The sequence below is a fragment of the Mauremys mutica genome, chromosome 2 (assembly GCF_020497125.1).
Source record: "Mauremys mutica isolate MM-2020 ecotype Southern chromosome 2, ASM2049712v1, whole genome shotgun sequence".
NCBI lineage: Eukaryota > Metazoa > Chordata > Testudines > Geoemydidae > Mauremys > Mauremys mutica.
Window position 1 is genome coordinate 208,108,315 of NC_059073.1, and position 18,626 is coordinate 208,126,940.

The window sequence follows — 18,626 nt, forward strand, 5'->3', positions numbered from 1 at the left end:
TTTTTACTGTGATTGGCGAAAGGATCTCATATAGTGTTAAACTGCAATTGTCATTCATTATCCATTGTATCTGGCACAACGTTGGTGCCAAAACTCATTTTAAATTGAAATGGGAAGGTAACATTTATGAATTTTAATTGTTTCAGAGGAAGATATCAGTAGCCTTAGAAATGCTGTAAATCATAATTTAAGAATGCAATCAAACTGTTGAATAGTCACAGGGAAAGTAGTGGTAGATCTGAGACACTTTCTTTTTTGACAAAAACAAATGTATTGGTATTGTGCACTTAAAACTAATATACATGTGTAAGTCTTTCAATAGGAACATTTAAATTACCAAAAACAGTAAGAAGAAGAATTCAGTCATTGTTGTATCATTATTAAACTTGAGAAATGCCAAGAGCAAATTGCAGTAGTTGATATTTTTAATTTGATTTATATTGAAATATAATTGTACCTTATAGTGGAAAGGGCTTTTGTTATCTTCATTCAGTGAAAATGTTTTCCATTCTACCCTTGATTTATCTTTCCTTTTTCCTTTTTTAATCTGGCTTTGAAGTCAACTGATTTTTCTGATCAAAGTGAAACTGCAGCTGATTATTTTAGTCGTTCCAATCGCAGGGGGAGCATTGTTTCTGATGTGGATGATGCCAGTATCCCAGATTTAAATAGTGTGAGTGTAATGCATATTATGATATTGTAATGAATACAATGAACTACTAATGATGTTTTCTTACTTTACTGAAAAAAAAATAACTGCCCGAAAAAAGAAAAAACCGCAGAACAGCAGAATTTAGTCAATAGTGAATGAGTTTTGTAGCTGTTTTTTAAACTAACTGCCAGTTTTCTTATTAGAAAATAACAGAATGTTCACTGAATAAAAAACAAACCTTTTATCTCTTGGAATGCTATTTTTTAATACAGTTCAAAAATTATTTTGTACTTTGCCTGAGATATACATGAATTTATAACGATCTAATTGTATATAATATATAATCATGTACTGGAATCATTAACAGTTGATGCATCCATTTGTATGAGTGCTATGCATACCTGAAAAAGAGCTTTGTGTAAGCTTGAAAGCTCCTCTCTCTCACCAACAGAAGTTGGTCCAGTAAAAGGCATTACCTCACCCACCTTGTGTCTCTAATATCCTGGGACCAATATGGCTACAGCAACACTGCATGCTATAAATACGTAAGGAATGTACAATGTCCGAGTGTCCTTCATATAATAAGCCTAAAAACCTTTGAGAGTAAACTGTGGTTTTAGTCTGAAATAACAAGTTACTGGGCAAAACTGGCACCCTTTTGTTCCACAAATCTTATTTGCAGAGTGTTTTCAAAGAGTATCTGCTTGCTTTAGTGACACCAAAAAAACAAAAAAAGTTTGGGGTGCTGGTAGCCATCCCATGGCCATACAGTTATGAGAGTGTAAGCTGGATTCTACTCATTTTCATGTATTGACAGAATTATCTTAATTCCAATTGCAGAGCCACATTCTACCATCAGGTTTCAGAGTAGCAGCCATGTTAGTCTGTATCCGCAAAAAGAACAGGAGTACTTGTGGCACCTTAGAGACTAACAAATTTATTTGAGCATAAGCTTTCGTGGGCTACAGCATCCGATGAAGTGGGCTGTAGTCCACGAAAGCTTATGCTCAAATAAATGTGTTAGTCTCTAAGGTGCCACAAGTACTCCCATTCTACCATCAGTTACTCCTGTTTAACTGAGCAAAGAATTTGGTGCCAAAAATCCCTCCTTTTTCTAGTAGACTGTCCCAATCATTCAGATACAATAAACAGCTAGTCCCCCCAATACCAAATTTACAATTACTTGTAAGAGTAGAACCACACTTCAAGTTAGCAAAATATTTTTTTTCTGTTCAGATTAAAAAAATGTAGTGCAGTATTATTATTGTCACCACTATGCATGTTATTCACCATCACTGTATGCAGCTGTATGTTCAGAGCATGGATAGATGTCGGTTGCAGTGTGCGTTCTGTTTCAAATTGAAATTTAAGCTTGTAATTTTTTTAATTTACTTTTATGGATATTAGCATTCTCTGTTACAGGGATGTGATAATGTGTTGAGAGTGGTTAATTGCATTATTTTCTTGTTTACTAGAATTGCTGTTGTGTGAGTGGATTCTTAATTCTTGTTTTTATGGTAGCAATAAAAATTACATAATTAAAATTTTCTAATTGATATTCTATAGGGAAGATTGGGTTCAAAGGGAGTTGTAAGTTACAACTCTTTGAGACACAGCTCTTATCAGATAATCAGTAGACTGTCTTAATCATGGCTGTCTGCTTCAGGTAGTAACATATGTTGCACTGGCAGCTCTAAAGATGAAACCAGGAAAGAACATGAGACATGGAGAACTGATGTCTTCAGAATTGTATGAACTTTGCTTCTGCTGTGATGCCAAATCCTCTTAACTCTTCTCCATTAGTTTAGGGCAAAAAGAATTAGATATTTGTGTTGAAGACAATTATTGGATAAGTTGTTCTGGAAGAGCTACTTATACTTATTAAAAATCTATAGATTTGTAATGTCTTAGGCTTACATTTCATTTGGATTTTTGACTGAAGAAAATGTTGAAATAAGTCTGAGTAATAAAATTAACACATCCACACAAAAGTTTAGTACATCTAGATTCCTATAACAGATGTGTGTGTTTCTGGTCAAGCTTGATTAATTAAAATATTGAATGAAATAAATAGTAAGATATTGTAAATAATTAGCCCTCTTCTATCGTGCCTTCTTCAACCTCAGTTATTTGTCTTGATGTGACTGCCAGTTCTAACAAATAGTGCGGTGTATTGTGACATGAATGTGTGTTTTCTGGTGACTAGATTAAGACACTCAAACTGATTTCACTTGTGATCTAAACCAGACTTCCAAAAAGGTTAGTGTTTGCTATTTTGCTTACCATCGCAATCACTGCTATGCTGAGATTTATAATACTGAAAATAATTTCTGTTCTCAGTTCTTTAATATTAACAAAGGCTTTTACCTGAAAGGTTATCTAAAATTTCTGAAGTTTTATTTTTAATTATAACCATTAATTTATTTGTAAATGCTACAATTAAAATAAGAACTTTTTTATTTTAGGCCTAACAATTAAGTTTTGGAGCGTTGTACATAATCCACAGGATTACAACAAATGGTTTACATCTCATTATGCTTGGTGAACACACAGGTGTTACAGCTGTTCAGTCACAAAATGAATAATTATAATCACTTTTTTTTCCTTTTACCAGCTGGAAGAGAAGAGTGACAAACCGTATTCTGAAATTTACACAAGGGTATGTTTGTTAAAAGATTGAAAGTCAATTTTCTTTAATTATAGTCCATTTTGAAACATCTCCAAAAGTTTATATGCCATATGTTTTAGTAGTGTTTGTATTCTAATACTTTGACAGTTAATTGCAAGACGACACTTGTAAAGCTCTGTGTAAAGCCTAGCTAACATTCCTGTTCCTGTCCCTTTATTTCCCATTGGAAGAGAATGTCTCTTAAAGGAGCTATTTTATTTATACAGTTCATCCCCATATGTCAGGAAATGTTGAGCAAAGAGATTGAATTTGAAGGGGACAGGACTAGAAAAACTCAGATTTTTTTTTTAACTGCTGTTGCAGACATTGCTCCAAGTCCTTGTGTGGGAGGGATTAAAATGACTATTAAAGGTGTGGAAACTTTGAGATCGTTCCAGCACTACAAGCCCACTAGCAAGATGTACCTAAATACAGAACTTCAAATTTCTGTAGGATATAAGTAAAAATATGATGATTGATAAGCTACTTATTCTAGTTTTTCTCTTCACTGTTACATCACCTCAACCAAAGTGTTTTGTAAACATCAAGAAAACAGATCATATATCATAGCAAGCATATGGAGCCAGCAGACCAAGATATAAACTAGATTCTGGAAATTAACCTTGGTCAAAAGTATGATATAATAGAACCTGAATTTTAAGTCAGGTATAAAACAGGATTTCTTTAAATGTATGTTTTCAGTGTTTTAATTGTCAAGTAATTTATTATGAGAAATGTGAGATATATCACAAAGTGGGAGGCTACCACCTCAGAAAATATCACAATATGAATCCTGATATAGTTTATTCTTTTTTTTAAGCCGGCATCTCGCAATTCAGCAAGTACAACTCCTCTGAGTGGGAATTCATCCAGACGAGGAAGTGGGGATACAAGCAGTTTGGTGGATCCTGATGTTTCATTAAGTGAATTACGGGTAAACTGTGTTACTGATTTGAAAAAGCAGGAGGGTTTATGTTTAATATGATGGGGCACTAGAGAGGGAGATGGGATTTCTGTTATTTGACATAGAAAAATAAAATGTGACGTATCATTTTAATGACGGTGAGAAAATATAGATGCATGTTATAGCAATGTTACTACTTACATATGTAAATGTTTGTGGCACTGGAAGCTGAGTACTGAAACAAATTTTATTTTAATAATATTAGAAATTGTTGGATAGATTTAAGAAATGGGACTGAGTAATTTTTAATACTAGTAGTTTTCAAACAATGGTTGCATAACAAAATAGTCAGAATTTTTCACAGATTTGAGGAGGGTTTTCAATTTCTGTGTGTTAAACATGTTTTGTATATTTTATTTTGCACTCTTTGGCATTTGACTGAAAAATATGCAAAGCTAAAGTCCTGTTTTCTTCGCAAAATTTTCAACTGTAAACTATTTTCCGTCTTTTATGCAATGGTTCATTCCTATGTCCTGCAGGATATCTATGATCTTAAGGACCAGATACAAGATGTAGAAGGGAGATACATACAGGGACTTAAAGAACTAAAGGTATAAGGGCTCACCATCCCAAGCATGCATTTTATATGGACATATGTTGGTAATGGAGATTTTATCAGTTCCACTAACTGCACATAGCTTTACTAACTAGATTTTTTAAAATATTTCTCTGAAGCATGTGCTTAACCTGCAATGCATAGGATGGATCAGATTTTTGTATGTGTAAATTACCAAAATATACTATTTCCCTGTAGATTCAAAGTTATTTATTAGTCTCACATTAAAATAGCATTACAGTTTTCATATCAAGTGCCAATAAGATGAAAACTAATATTTTAATGGAAAATAAATGCACATTAAAAATTCATACAATGTGTGAAAAAAGACGGAAGTGGGATGTAGTTCTGACAAACAAAATAATTTAACCAAGGAAATTCTCAAGAATTAAACTTATAAATTTCAGAAAATGTTAGTTACAAATCCAAAAATATTTTTAAAAAATACACTGTCGTGTATTGGATTCAGGAGTAGATGAGTTTTTTATGGCCTATTGATAGACTAGTATCAAGTGAGAGAGGTGGATTTTTTTAGTATACTTTGTTTGCACTCTGGCCTTCTTTTTCTGTCATATACACAAGATCCTCATTGTCTTAGTCCTTTGTCATAGTCAGCAATATGTTGCTTAATATTTAAAGTACAATTACTTTCCCATTTGGTTTACTTATAATTGGCATTCTTATCTTTGTTTTCTGTCCAATTAATTTATTTAAGAAATAACGTACAATTAATTTACATTCTGAAGCCTTCCTCCCCCTTTCTCGGCTGTGCCCAGAAGAAACTGGATGTAGAGGAGAATTTGATCTGTCTCTTTCAGCATATTCTTATCCAGATGCCTGTATTCAAATTTCTTGTGAATAGTGATATTTAAATATGACGAGCTCTTAATTGTAATTATTTCTGATGCGTGCACACACACTTACACCCATTTAAGATGCTCTTAATGATCAAGTAGAATTCTGACCTTACCTAATTTGTATTTTACAGCGATTGTTTTGTTTAGTAGCCTTCTTGTGGAGGGATTTAAAGAGAATATATAATATATTCTGATAAAAGGGAAGTCAAACACATTTTAAAGTCAGCATTTCATTATTCTACACTAGCCCATCTCCCTTTCAGAGAATGAGTGCATAAGCGATCAGAACAGCTGGTTTAAGGTTATGAAGTACATAATTTGTATCTCCTTGATGTTAGTGTATTAATAGGCCTCATAGTAAAATGGTCAAAATACTTTTTTTTTCCTGTAGCCTATTGAATCCTTGATGCAGTCTTATCAATTTCCTTAATGGTGGCAGAGCTGGAGGATATCTGTCTTTAAGAATTCGTGTTACTGTAGATGCAGATGTCAAAAATTCTGTAATGACTGTATAACTACAGGTTCAAATATAAATATGGAGTTCTTATTTAACTGTCAAAATATCTATTATTTTACAAGTCCTCTATTTTCTTGATCTTATCAAAACACTTTGCATCCACAGGCCTTTATCATTTAACAACTTGAAAAAAATACCTTTTTTGTTAACTCTGCATTGCGCCTGAAAGAATATTTTCAAAATGGGCTTAATGCTAATAAATATGAAGTACTTTGTGCATGCTTGTCTGCATGTCATAAGTGATGTTATGAATCATTAGGAATGTTTTATTTGCAGATAATGTGATGATTGCTTTTCACTTACCATATAGCACAAGCTATCAATAGAAATTAACATTCTAGAAGCTTTGCTTGGCTGACATCAGATTTAAAAAGTGGATTGCTGTTATTACTATTGTAATTTTAAAAGAATCCTTAAGGGCTCTAATTTTAAGATACTTAAGCACTAGTCCAAGATTATAATTTTGTAATGGATTTTTTCAGTGGCATGATCATACTCAGAGCTGACATGAGTTGCAGATCACCAAAACATGAAGTCAATGTATTTATTATATACGTTCTAAATATTCTCATAAGTATTTGGAAATCTTTGCATCTATAGTCAAGAACTTCTTAAGTTTGATCCTATTTCTTATAAATGTCCATCCCCTGACATGTGCTGTTACTACTGGGCCATTTTTACAGCTTTGGCTCAGTGGCACTACATGTTTTTTCCCCTTTCAAGACTCAGGAAATGTCATCTTGAGAAATTCTCCACTGCACCATATTCTCTGTTTACTCTGCCTCCAGTTGTAAGGTAATGATTCTCTGTAGCTCTCTTCCTCCTCCTAACAGGGAAATTATTTTATTTTTCTTGATCTCTGCCTAGTAGTTTTCTGTTGGGCACCTTTCAGAGCTGCCTGGGAATCATACCAGCTTTGCAATTCCCACGAGTGCTTTTCCAGTAGTGGAGGAGTAATGACCTGCCAGCCCACCACTTTCCTGTTCCTAAGGCTGGTGTTGACCCTTCAAGATCTCTAGGATAGCTGAGAAATATACAGATTAAAAAAATTGTGCAAGGGATAGAAAATGTCCAGATTGTGGTTCCACCCAGTTTAACTCAGTTATGTGTGGCTTCTGCCACCAGTGCCATCTACCCTCAACTCAGTCTGAAGGGAATCCTTCCATCTTTTCAGGCTTTCTGACTCTTGGACAAGTATGCAGTCTGCCTCCATTGCCCTCCTCAGGTCAGCCTGACTAATTTATATAGCCTCTCCACTTTAGATTCCCAACTAAAATTTGAGGTGACTTGATTCCTGAGTAGCTCTTTTGAGTTGCCTGTAGATTTTTATTTCCATTTTCCAGCCCATTTCCTCCTAGAATTCAGTGTCTCCTTCCAGAATTCTTCCAAATCAGTATTATCTCTGAACCTGACCAACAGATCTATGATACTGATACTTCTGCAGAATCTGCTGCCTGTAGAAGCCATCATCCGTGTTTCTTCTCTGGAGAAAGGGGGACAGTTTTTTCTTAAGATGTTTTGTGGCCTCCAAGAAAGAGGGTGGCTTTTGCCCAGTGAAGGACTTGATTCTCGCAGTCAGGAAGGTGAAATTCTGGATGGAACCCACAGCATTGACTCAGGAGATATCACCAGGGGGCTATGTGTTTTCAGTTAATCTCAAGGTCTACTTCCCTTTTGTAGTAATGTCTTTGATATTTGCCATCAGCTCCCAGAGTATTTCAGATCTCATATAATTTGGATGATGTACTGATATATTTCCCCAACAAGGGAAATAGCCTATGACCCTCTTGACCATCAGATTAATTCAATAACATGAGTTTGTGACCAACTTGATGTAGAGATCTTGCCACCCCAGAATCTATTTCAGAAGATCAAGTCTGATTCTTCCTGTGTTCCTAGCCCATTAAATATCAGCCCTCTAGTGCCTGCAACTTCTGATGATCTTCTGTGCAGACGTAGTCCGTTGAGCCATAATATATCTTTGAGTTCTTTTGCACTTCATCCTGGCAACGGAAACTAGCAGTACAGGAGTATGAACAAGCTGATTGGCCTATCTTATCCATTTCATAGCTCACTCAAGTGGCATGTTTCCTTCCTTGTGCATAACCGTATAGGCAAGCCGCTCCGCTACCGTGCTGAGACGGGAAATCACTTAGTCCAGTGATCTCAAGGATAAACTCATTCCATTTCACCTTTTGAAACTGAGAGTGCAGAGGGATATTGTCAAGTTTTTCTTTCCAAAAATTGTGCCATCTCCAAAATATCTCTACATATAGAAAAAAGAGTGGTTTCACCCTCACTTATTGCAACAGGCAGGGAGGCACTACTTGCAAAAAAAAAAAAACACCCAAAAATAAAACCAGTGTGTGTGTATATATTTTACACACACACACACACACACACACACACACACACACACACACACACACACACACACACACACACACACACACACACACACACACACACACACACACAGAGTCTTAAGAAGTCCTACAGTTCTGGAAAATCTGGGCTGTTTTATTTGGGCCTCAAATGTCATGGTGAAGATGAACCACCAAAACAGACTGGTTGAGTTTAAAAGATTTCTTCCTGTGAGAATAGAAACAGTGTTAAAAAATGTTCAGTTTCTAATCCAGAAATGGTTGGTTAAACAGACACTTTTCAAATTAACTCAACAAACAGGTTCTTTTCTCTTATTCCAGACATTGGCATCAACCACCTTCGAAGATGGGGTTTTTTTTTCTTTCCATTGGATGGGTCTTCAACTGTATTGTTGCCAACAGAGAAAGTATAATTTAAAATATCTGGGAGGACTGTGCCATAGTAAGTCTTGTAATCAGACCACTGGGAGCTGCCAATTATGAAGGACTTTGTTTATCAAAGTCCTCATGGAGACTGCTCTTCCTAGCTGGAACCTCAAAACTGAAGCCTTGTATCACCTGATTACTCCAGAGAACTAGTAGATTTCGTCATTATATCAAGAAAGCTGTGCACGTTCAGTATATATAAAAGAATGTGAAATATATGGTTTTCCTGGTATGATCAAAGGACAATAAATACCTTTTAGGCCACTATAGAAGGAATACTAATGTCTCAGTTGTCCAGTTTTCAAAGGGGCCTGTGCCTCAGTTATTTTAAACCAGGTGTCTGTTCTAAAAACTCTCCATTTTCTCTTTTGTCTGAAAAGTCACCTCTTCAACCGCTTCTCTGCAGATTTTCTCATCTCTAACTAAAAATTAACCTATTGTACAATGGAATTCGAATTTGGTCCTCCAAGCTCTCACCAAGTCTTTCTGTTGGCACCTGCCTTTTCCTCATGACGAGAAATTTTTTTTTTTTTCAGCAGTCACCTCAACTAGAAAAATACGTGAACAAAGGAACCCCTTTTATTAAAGACCTGTAGTTGCAGTTTTTTCCAGAGATAATTGTGGTTTTTATGCCACTCTGGAATTTGTCCCCAATAGAGTATCCTTCTACTCTATTAAACAGAATAAACAGAACAGGGCAATTATCGAGTGATCCATCCCTGGTCATCCAGTCCCATCTTCTGGCAGTCAGAAGTTTAGGGACACCCAAAGCATGGGATTGCATCCCTAATCATCTTGGCTAATAGCCACTGATAGACCTATCCTCCATGAGTTTATCCAATTCTTTTTTTGAAGCCAGTTATACTTTTGGCTTTTGCAACATCCCCTGACTGCAAGTTCCACAGGTTGGCTGTATGTTGTGTGGAGAAGTACTTTCGTTTCTTTTATGCCTGTTAATTTCTTTGGGTGTGACTCCTGGTTCTTGTATTATGTGAAGGGTTAAATACTTTCTTCACACCATTCATGATTTTATAGATCTCTATGATATGCCGCCTAAGGCATCTCTTTTCAAAACTGAACAGTCCCAGTCTTTTTAATCTCTCCTCATATGGAAGCTGTTCTGTACCCTTAATCGTTTTTGTTGCCCTTTTCAGTACTATTTTCCAATTTTAATGTGCATCTTTTGAAATGGAGTGACCAAAGAGCATGCATTATTCAAGGTATGGGCGTAGCATGGATTTATATAGTGACTCATTTTCTTTCTTATCTATCCCTTTCCTAATGATTCTTCATATTCAGCTTTTTTGATTGCTGCTGCACTTTGAGCAGATGTTTTCAGAGAATTATCTGCAATCACTCCTATCTATCTTGAGTGGTAGCCGCTAATTTAGATCCCTTCATTTTGTGTTTATAGTTGGGATTATGTTTTCCAGTGTGCATTACTTTTGCATTTATCACCAATTAACTTAATCTGCCATTTCGTTGCCCAGTCACCCAGTTTTGTGAGATCGCTTTGTAACTCTTTGTAATCAGATTTCAATTTTAACTACCTTAAGTAATTTAGTGTCATCTGCAAATGTTGCTACCTCACTGTTTACCCCTTTTTCCAGGTGATTTATGAATGTTGAACAGCACTTGTCCCAGTACAGATCCTTTGGGGACGCTACTATTTGATTTTCTCCACCATGAAAAATGACCATTTGTTCCTACCCTTTGTTTCCTATCTTTTAACCTGTTATTGATCCATTAGAGCAGCGGTCCCCAACCTTTTCCGTGGGACGGGTGCCGGTCGACTAGCTGTCAAGGACCGTGGCCGCTGGACAAGCAGTCACCGAAATGCCGCCGTGAAGTGGCAATGTCAAGAGGCGCTGCCGCCGAAATGCTGCCATGAAGCAGCGTCATCAAGAGGCATCGCTGCCAAAATCCCGCCGAAAGCGGCGGTAGCGCTTCTTGATGTTGCAACTTCTCTGCAGCATTTCGGCGGCTGCTTGTCCGGCGGCCAGTAGGCGGGTGCACATAGATACCCCGGTGGGCACCATGGCGCCTGTGGGTACCACACTGGGGACCCCTGCATTAGAGGACCTTCCCTCTTATGCCATGACTGCCTACTTTGCTAAGACCCTTTGGTGAGGGACCTTATCAAAGGCTTTCTGAAAGACCAAGTAAACTATATCCATTATATCACCGTGGTCCACGTATTTGACACCCTTAGAGAATTCTAATAGATTTGGCAAGGCATGATTTCCCTTTACAAAGTCGTGTTGACTCTTCCCCAACATATTGTGTTAATCTATGTTTTTGATAATTCTTTACTATAGTTTCAACCACTTTGCCTGGTGATGAAGTTTAGGCTTACTGCACTGTAGTTGCTAGGATCACCTTCGGAGCCTTTGTTAAAAATTGGCATTATGTTAACTATCCACCAGTCATCTGATTTAAGCGATAGGTAACATACCACAGTTAGTAGTTCTGTGATTTCATATTTGAGTTCCTCAGAACTCTTTTGTAAATACTATCTGGTCCTGGTGATTTCTTATTGTTTAATTTATCAGTTTATTCCCAAATCATCTTTATTGATGCCTCAATCTAGGACAGTTCCTCAGATTTGTCACCTAAAAAATGGTTCAGGTGTGGGAATCTTCCTCACATCCCCTGCAGTGAAGACTGATGCAAAGAATTCATTTAGCTTCTCCTCAGCCTTGTTTTCCTTGAGTGCTCCTTTAGTATCTCAGTTATCCTGTGGTTCCACTGATTGTTTGGGCTTCTTGCTTCTGATGTACTAAAAACATTTTTGCTCTTAGTTTTTGTCTAGTTGGTCTTCATATTCTCTTTTGGCCTGCCTAATTATATTTTTACACTTTGTATTTTCCTCAGTAGGATTTAACTTCCAGTTTTTAAAAATATGTCGTTTTATCTCTAGCTACCTCTTGTACCTTTCTTTTGTTGGTTCTCTTACTGTTTTGGGGTGGTGGTGGGGGTACATATTGTGTGAGCCTCTATTATCGTGTTTTTCAGAAGTTTCCTTGCAGCTTGCAGCTATTTCACTCTTGTCTGTTCCTTTTAATTTCCATTTAAGCTCCCTCCCCTGCTCCCTCCCCTGCACATCCTTTGGAAATACTAAGGGCCATAAAACTTTATTTGATCTTACTGTGGAATGGCATAAAACTAATGTTCTTTTCATGGGCAAAAACACACCTTAAGGCTTATAAATTTATCAGTCAGGGACTCAATGCACACTCAACTAGAAGAACAACCACTTCATTAGCAGAATTGATGAGAGCTACTGTTGATGAGATCTGCAAGGCAGACACTTAATTTTCAACAATTAATGCTTTCACCATTCATTGCAGAATTGTCATAGTGACCTAAGCAGAAGTTGTGTTTATGCTGCTCTTAATCTAAAATTAGAAATTCCTTTGTATATAGTTGTATAAAGCTTTTATCTATATTTTATTTTTTGTTTTGTCCCACTCTGACTTTAATATCTGGTTACTCTTTGCTACTTCCCAGAGTATGGAGACGCATGAAAAATTTCCTTACCTGTAATTTTTATTTGTTATGGTTTTCCATCTTCTGATTATATATGACTTCCACTTTGGAGATATCCATTATTTTCTGATGGAACATAGAACAAATGAATGCTTTTTCATCATGCTCATAAACCATCATATTCTGCAAGTTTAGTCTAGTAATTTATCCATGCACGATTACTCTGGGCCCTAGCTACCAATTTCTTCCAAATACTGTCATTCTAATTCAGTATTGCTTCTGTAAGTTTTTGTCCTGGGAAGGGTGCGTGAGATACGGTGTTTCTCCAGCACAGGGCTTCTGGATCCTGGAAGTGGGAAGAGGAGGTATGAGTAGACATAATTAGATGAAAAGGAAGCTTTGGGCTGTAAGGAACAGCTTCCCAATAGTGAAAATGTGTTAGATTATGGAATAGTCTCCTTCAGAAAGTGGAATTGGTGGAAACACCATCAGTTCCAACTTTGAAAAATAGACAACAGAACACTAGAGAATGTATAGTAGGGGAGTACTTAGAACAGGAGTACTTAGACTATCAGAGTTGGAAGGGACCTCAGGAGGTCATCTAGTCCAACCCCCTGCTCAAAGCAGGACCAATCCCCAGATTTTTACCCCAGTTCCCCAAATGGCCCCCTCAAGGATTGAACTCACAACCCGAACAGTCCTACACTGGCAAGAAGATTAATTTGATGATCTAACAGGTCTTTTCCACCTCTAATTTATATGATTCTATGATACTGAGATTTTGCACTTTAAAATTATCTTGTATTGAGATCACTGCATATTTCAAGGATACAAGCAGGCTAATAGTTTGTCTGTTATGTGAATAATTGACATTTGCTACTGTGCTTGAAAATTGTGTTTACATGATTGATTTTTACCCTCAGGACAGAGAAGAATTGGGTAAGAGTGGTTGAGTAAGTGCATAGTAGACTGTGCACATGCACCTTTTTTTTTTTTTTTAGCCAAAGACCTTATTTAGACAGATTAGTATCAAGTATATGAATCAAAACTGTGGAGTTCTCTAAAAAGTAAACGAGATGCATATGCCACAACTGGTAAAAGAGCTAAGCAGTTAGAGGCACAAAAACTTCTCTTTAAACACTGATTTCTCCAAAACCACAGGGGATGATTACTAAAATGTCTGTGACCATATTAAAACTTAGGTTCTGAGCTATAAAACAATAAGCGCTTTTAAGTGATAGTGGTGGTGTTGATGTGTTAAGATATCTGATTTTTAACCTGCCAAATTAAACTTATCAGTTAAAATCACTCTTAATCATTGAGAGATTTTCTTTCATACTTTTAGGTGATTTACTTGGTTAATCATTTGAGCTCTTATCAATTTTGTAATTTTACTGAATTCCTAAAAATGTTTACACCTGCAAACACTGAACAAATGTTGTGGCTGTGACACAAACTGACAGAAAAAAGAAAATGCATAGATTAGGGGGAAATAGCTCCTACAACTTCCAAAGTTAGACATATTAGTAAGATTCTAAGTTCCTGGGGTGGCACAGGAAAAAATGCAGGTGAAAAGTTATTCTGTAATTTGGTGCATACATTTGCAACAATTTTGCAGTGCAATTAACACTATAAACTAAATCATAGAAGCTTACTGTAATTTAATTTATATTTCTACAGAAAGACCTCAAACAGTACTTAGTAAATTAAAATGTTGGTATGATTTATTTCAAAACAAATGTAAGCTCTTCAGTATTATGTCCACATTTAGCATTTATACTGATACATCAAACAGTTAAATTAATGCTAATTTTTCTAACATCTGTGCAGGATTCTCTATCTGAAGTTGAAGAGAAGTATAAGAAAGCTATGGTTTCTAATGCTCAGCTAGATAATGAGAAAAACAATTTGATTTATCAAGTGGATACGCTAAAGGATGTTATTGAGGAAAGGGAAGAGCAGATGGCAGAGTTCTATAGGGAAAATGAAGAGAAGTCAAAGGTACTGATATTTTGTGTATTAAACTGTATTATAAAAGTCTGAATTTTTTAATGTAAATAGAGCCTGATGGTCAGTAGCTACCTTGAATATTGAGATTATTTTTTAAGCAGATATGACAGAGAAGTCATATCATGATTGAAAAGTAAGACCCGGAATGTTCTCTGTCTGTCTGTCTGTCTCTCTCTCTCTCTTTTGGGAGGGAATAATTATTTTGTCAGTCACTTAGATTCCTCCTTCCCACAAAGGTCCAGGCCCCAAATTTTTCAATACGAGCTAGACAATATAATACAAAAAGAGCATTGTGCAGATTCAGTAATTGGTGGGCTTCTCACCAGCTCATTGCACTTACACCTCATTGGTGGGTTGCCCACATTCCCAGCTAGTAGGTTTAGTCGTTTAGCTACTTAGTGTCTGGAAAATTATTCAAACCCTGAACCTGTAAATTCTAACTTAAAGAGTCTGAACTGCAAGAGGAAATCATTGATAATACTGCTATTTACTGATGTTCATAATATGTTTATTTTAATTTATATTGAAAATGTATGCGTCAAACTCTCAACAAGCATGCGCTGCTTAACTGATATTTGTTTAATATAGGAATTGGAAAGGCAGAAACACATGTGCAATGTTCTACAGTATAAGATGGATGAACTTAAAGAAGGCCTTCGTCAGAGAGATGAACTAATAGAGGTTTGTACACATTCAACGTCATATGGCTGTACTTATGGAAATATGTGAGGGAGAAAGTAAATAAGAAAGTGTTGTTGTTTATTCCTTCTCATAACACAAGAACTAGGGGTCACCAGATGAAATTCATAGGCAGCATATTTAAAACAAACAAAAGGAAGTATTTCTTCAAACAACTCACAGTCAACCTGTGGAATTCTTTACCAGAGGATGTTCTGAAGGCCAAGACTATAACAGGGTTTAAAAAAGAACTAGATAAATTCCTGGAGGATAGGTCCATCAATGGCTATTAGCCAGGATGGGCAGGGATGGTGTCCCTAGCCTCTGTTTGCCAGAGATTAGGAATGGGCAACAAGGAATGGACCACTTGATGATTACCTATTCCGTCCATTCCCTCTGGGGCACCCAGCATTGGCCACTCTCAGAAGATGGGATACTGGGCTAGATGGACCTTTGGTCTGACCCAGTATGGCTGTTCTTATGTTCTTTTGTTTTGATGTAGATAGACTATATCAAGTTTGGATATGTATATATTTCCTGTATACAAAATAGACACAAATATCATCTTATATTTCTTGAGCAACAATAAGTCCAGTTGTAGTGACAGGAACATAAACTTATCCAATCAGTATTTTATGAGTTACCATTCTATCTTAATTTTTATGAATTTATTTAAGTTAGAAATGTTCCTATGAAATTTACACAAATTTATATTGACATGGTAAAATACTTCAAAAAAAAAATCTAATTACTGGGCATCAGACCAATATTTTCTTTTTGTGAACACAAGTCTAATGCCTCTATTCGCAAAACATGGATTCATAGACGCGGTTTTCCATAGCTTGAACTCCTGCTCTACTATCATACCCACATGCATCTGACGAATTGGGTATTCACCCACGAAAGCTCATGTTCCAATACGTCTGTTAGTCTATAAGGTGCCACAGGACTCTTTGCTGCTTGTACAGATCCAGATTAACACGGCTACCCCTCTGATACTTGACCCAAATATTGAGCTGTCATCCCAATCCCAAACACCAGCCTCAAATGAATTTAACTTTCTTTGCCTTCCCAAAACGTTTGTTTTACAGTTTATTTAAAAAGAGGATGGGAGGGAATTTCAGTGTTTGTGAATGACCTCTAATTAGGTTTGCATTGTGGCTTATGTTTGTGCAGGTGTACATGAATGTATTGTTTTCAGTTGGCATGGTACTGGCTCTCAAAATCAGTGCCAGCTTCTTGTCTGCAAGCCCCATATCAAATTGTAGGTCCAAGGAATGTCAGTTTCTAGCCCTTTTAATTAGATACACCAATCAAGGCTATAACATTTGAAAGTTCTTCATTCCTCCTTTTCTCCCCCACACTCCCCAAGTTCCTCCACTACCCTACCAGTTCCCTGGGTCGGTCTTCTGAGTTTCACAGGACCTAAAAGACTTTTGAGAAGACCCCTGATCAGTAGTGGGAGGATATGGTACTGATGGGGCTGCAGCTTATGGTACTAAGACTGATGTATGCAGCCAATATGACCTCTGGCTAGGAGAACGGGTAGTTCTTCGCGTGCTTGCTCGTGTCCATTCCATTGTGGATGTATGTGCTCGCCACATGCACTGGTGCTGGACATTTTTCCCTCAGTGGTATGTGTAGGAGACTGGTCTGGCGCCCTCTGGAGTGGTGCACATATGCTGCAGTATAGGGGGCGCTGCCGGCTCCCCACACCCTCAGTTCCTTCTTTCCACCAGTGACAGTGCTGGAATGTCTCCTTGCTTTGGCAAGCGCTTACTTATCCGATGGTTTTCTCTTAGTGTTGTAAATAGATAAGCATCCAGCTCCAGGACTTGGAGCTTCAGTACCGGGCCCCCTGCCACAAGCGTCATGGAAGCAAGCAGGAAGAGGACTTCAGGGCCACGTCGGCACCGCAGTTGTCCCCGAGACAAGACCATTCCTCCTCCTTCTCCTAGGCATTGGGTCCTTCGGGCTAGATGTCCTCGGCCAAGCCTGGGGGGCTCCCACAGGGCCAATGGCCTACCCCATGGCAATTCTGGAATCCATGGGGGGTTCTCCAGGGACCCTCATGCAATAATCTTTATCAGGGGCTTCAGAGAAGGTCGGCTACCATTTCCCACCTGCTACCATATTTGGATGCAGGGTCCGAGCAAGGTGCCCACGAGCTTCCCCTAGCCACAGTGGAGGTCATCTCTCCTCCCGCCCTCGCCTCCTCGTCATCCTCGCCAGATGAGGCAGTGGTGGGACTACAATAGATAGTGCCACAGGGTACACTGGGAGCTGCTAAAAAGGCAGCGAGCCTGGGGTTAGAGGCAGAGGAGTTGGCACAACCCTCTGGGCTGTTTGACATCTTGGCTGCAGTGGCCCCATCCAGGGTGGCACTCCCCGGGCATGATAGGGTGGTAAAGCTTGTAAAAACGTTGCAGCAAACCCTATCCTCCCTCCCATCCATCTCCAAACAGGCGGAGAGGAAGTATTATGTCCCTGCGAAGGGGGTTGAATATTTGTACTCCCACCCGTCCCCCCCCCCCAGTGGTCTCGGTGGCCAATGAAAGAGATAGATAAGGGCAACCAGGCTCACCTCTCAAAAATAAGGATGGCAAGAGGCTTGACTTATTTTGGAAAAAGGTTTATTCGTCTGCTAGCCTACAACTCCGAGTGGCAAACCATCAGGCCCTACTTAGGAGGTATGATTTTAATGTTTGGCAGTCAATCTCCAAATTTGAAGATTCATTGCCTGAAGTCCAAACTAGAGTTCCTTGCCATCCTGGGTGAGGGGAAAATGGTGGCAAAGGCTTCCCTCCAGGCTGCCTCTGATGTGGTGGATTCGGCTGCAAGATCCATGGCCATGGCAACGAGGCGGGCATTGTAATTGATGTCCTCTAGGCTGGCGACAGAGGCCCAGCTGTTGTTCTAAGATCTCTTTTGGCAGCTGGGCCCTATTTGCAGAACAGACAGACACAGAATTACATGGGCTTAAGGACTTTAGGGCTACCCTACACTCCTTAGGCCTCTACGTGCCGGCCCCCGCTAGAAAGGGGTTCAACCCGAACAACCTCATAGATCTAGCAGTCAAGCCAGACCAGAGCCCTATCACAAGAACGGCAAGGCCTATAAGCCCGGTCAGGGTCAATAATTCAGCTCTGCCTCCCAGTCAGGCTCTTCCCACTACCCCCAGGGTAAGAAGCGGGCATTTTCAGGTTGCGCCCAAGGGTGACATCCCAGTCTACAGACAAATCCTCCCTCTCTTTGTTTTCAAACTGCCTTCCTTCCTCCCTCCCTGCTTGAGCTGCAATAACCGCTGGGTTCTCAGCACAGTGGCAGCAGGGTACACCCTACAGTTTATTTAAAACCCCTCCCTCCCATCCCCTTCCCCATCTCTTTTCATGGACCCTTCTCACAAGCGACTTCTTGACCAAGAG

The 18,626-nt window shown here is 38.3% G+C and overlaps 1 protein-coding gene across 12 annotated transcripts in view; it reads left to right on the plus strand.

Moving 5' to 3' along the window:
- The window catches only part of LRRFIP2 (LRR binding FLII interacting protein 2), a 131,083-nt gene that overhangs the window by 83,234 nt on the left and 29,223 nt on the right, over positions 1-18,626 (plus strand). For 6 of the 12 annotated variants that reach the window (XM_045007768.1, XM_045007756.1, XM_045007757.1 and 3 more), the window contains 6 exons: positions 560-673; positions 3,267-3,311; positions 4,141-4,254; positions 4,764-4,835; positions 14,344-14,514; positions 15,112-15,204. In XM_045007768.1, coding sequence (XP_044863703.1) covers positions 560-673; positions 3,267-3,311; positions 4,141-4,254; positions 4,764-4,835; positions 14,344-14,514; positions 15,112-15,204 — 609 coding nt within the window. The remainder of the gene's footprint in view (positions 1-559; positions 674-3,266; positions 3,312-4,140; positions 4,255-4,763; positions 4,836-14,343; positions 14,515-15,111; positions 15,205-18,626) is intronic. The other 6 variants (XM_045007763.1, XM_045007764.1, XM_045007765.1 and 3 more) reach the window with 3 other exon arrangements.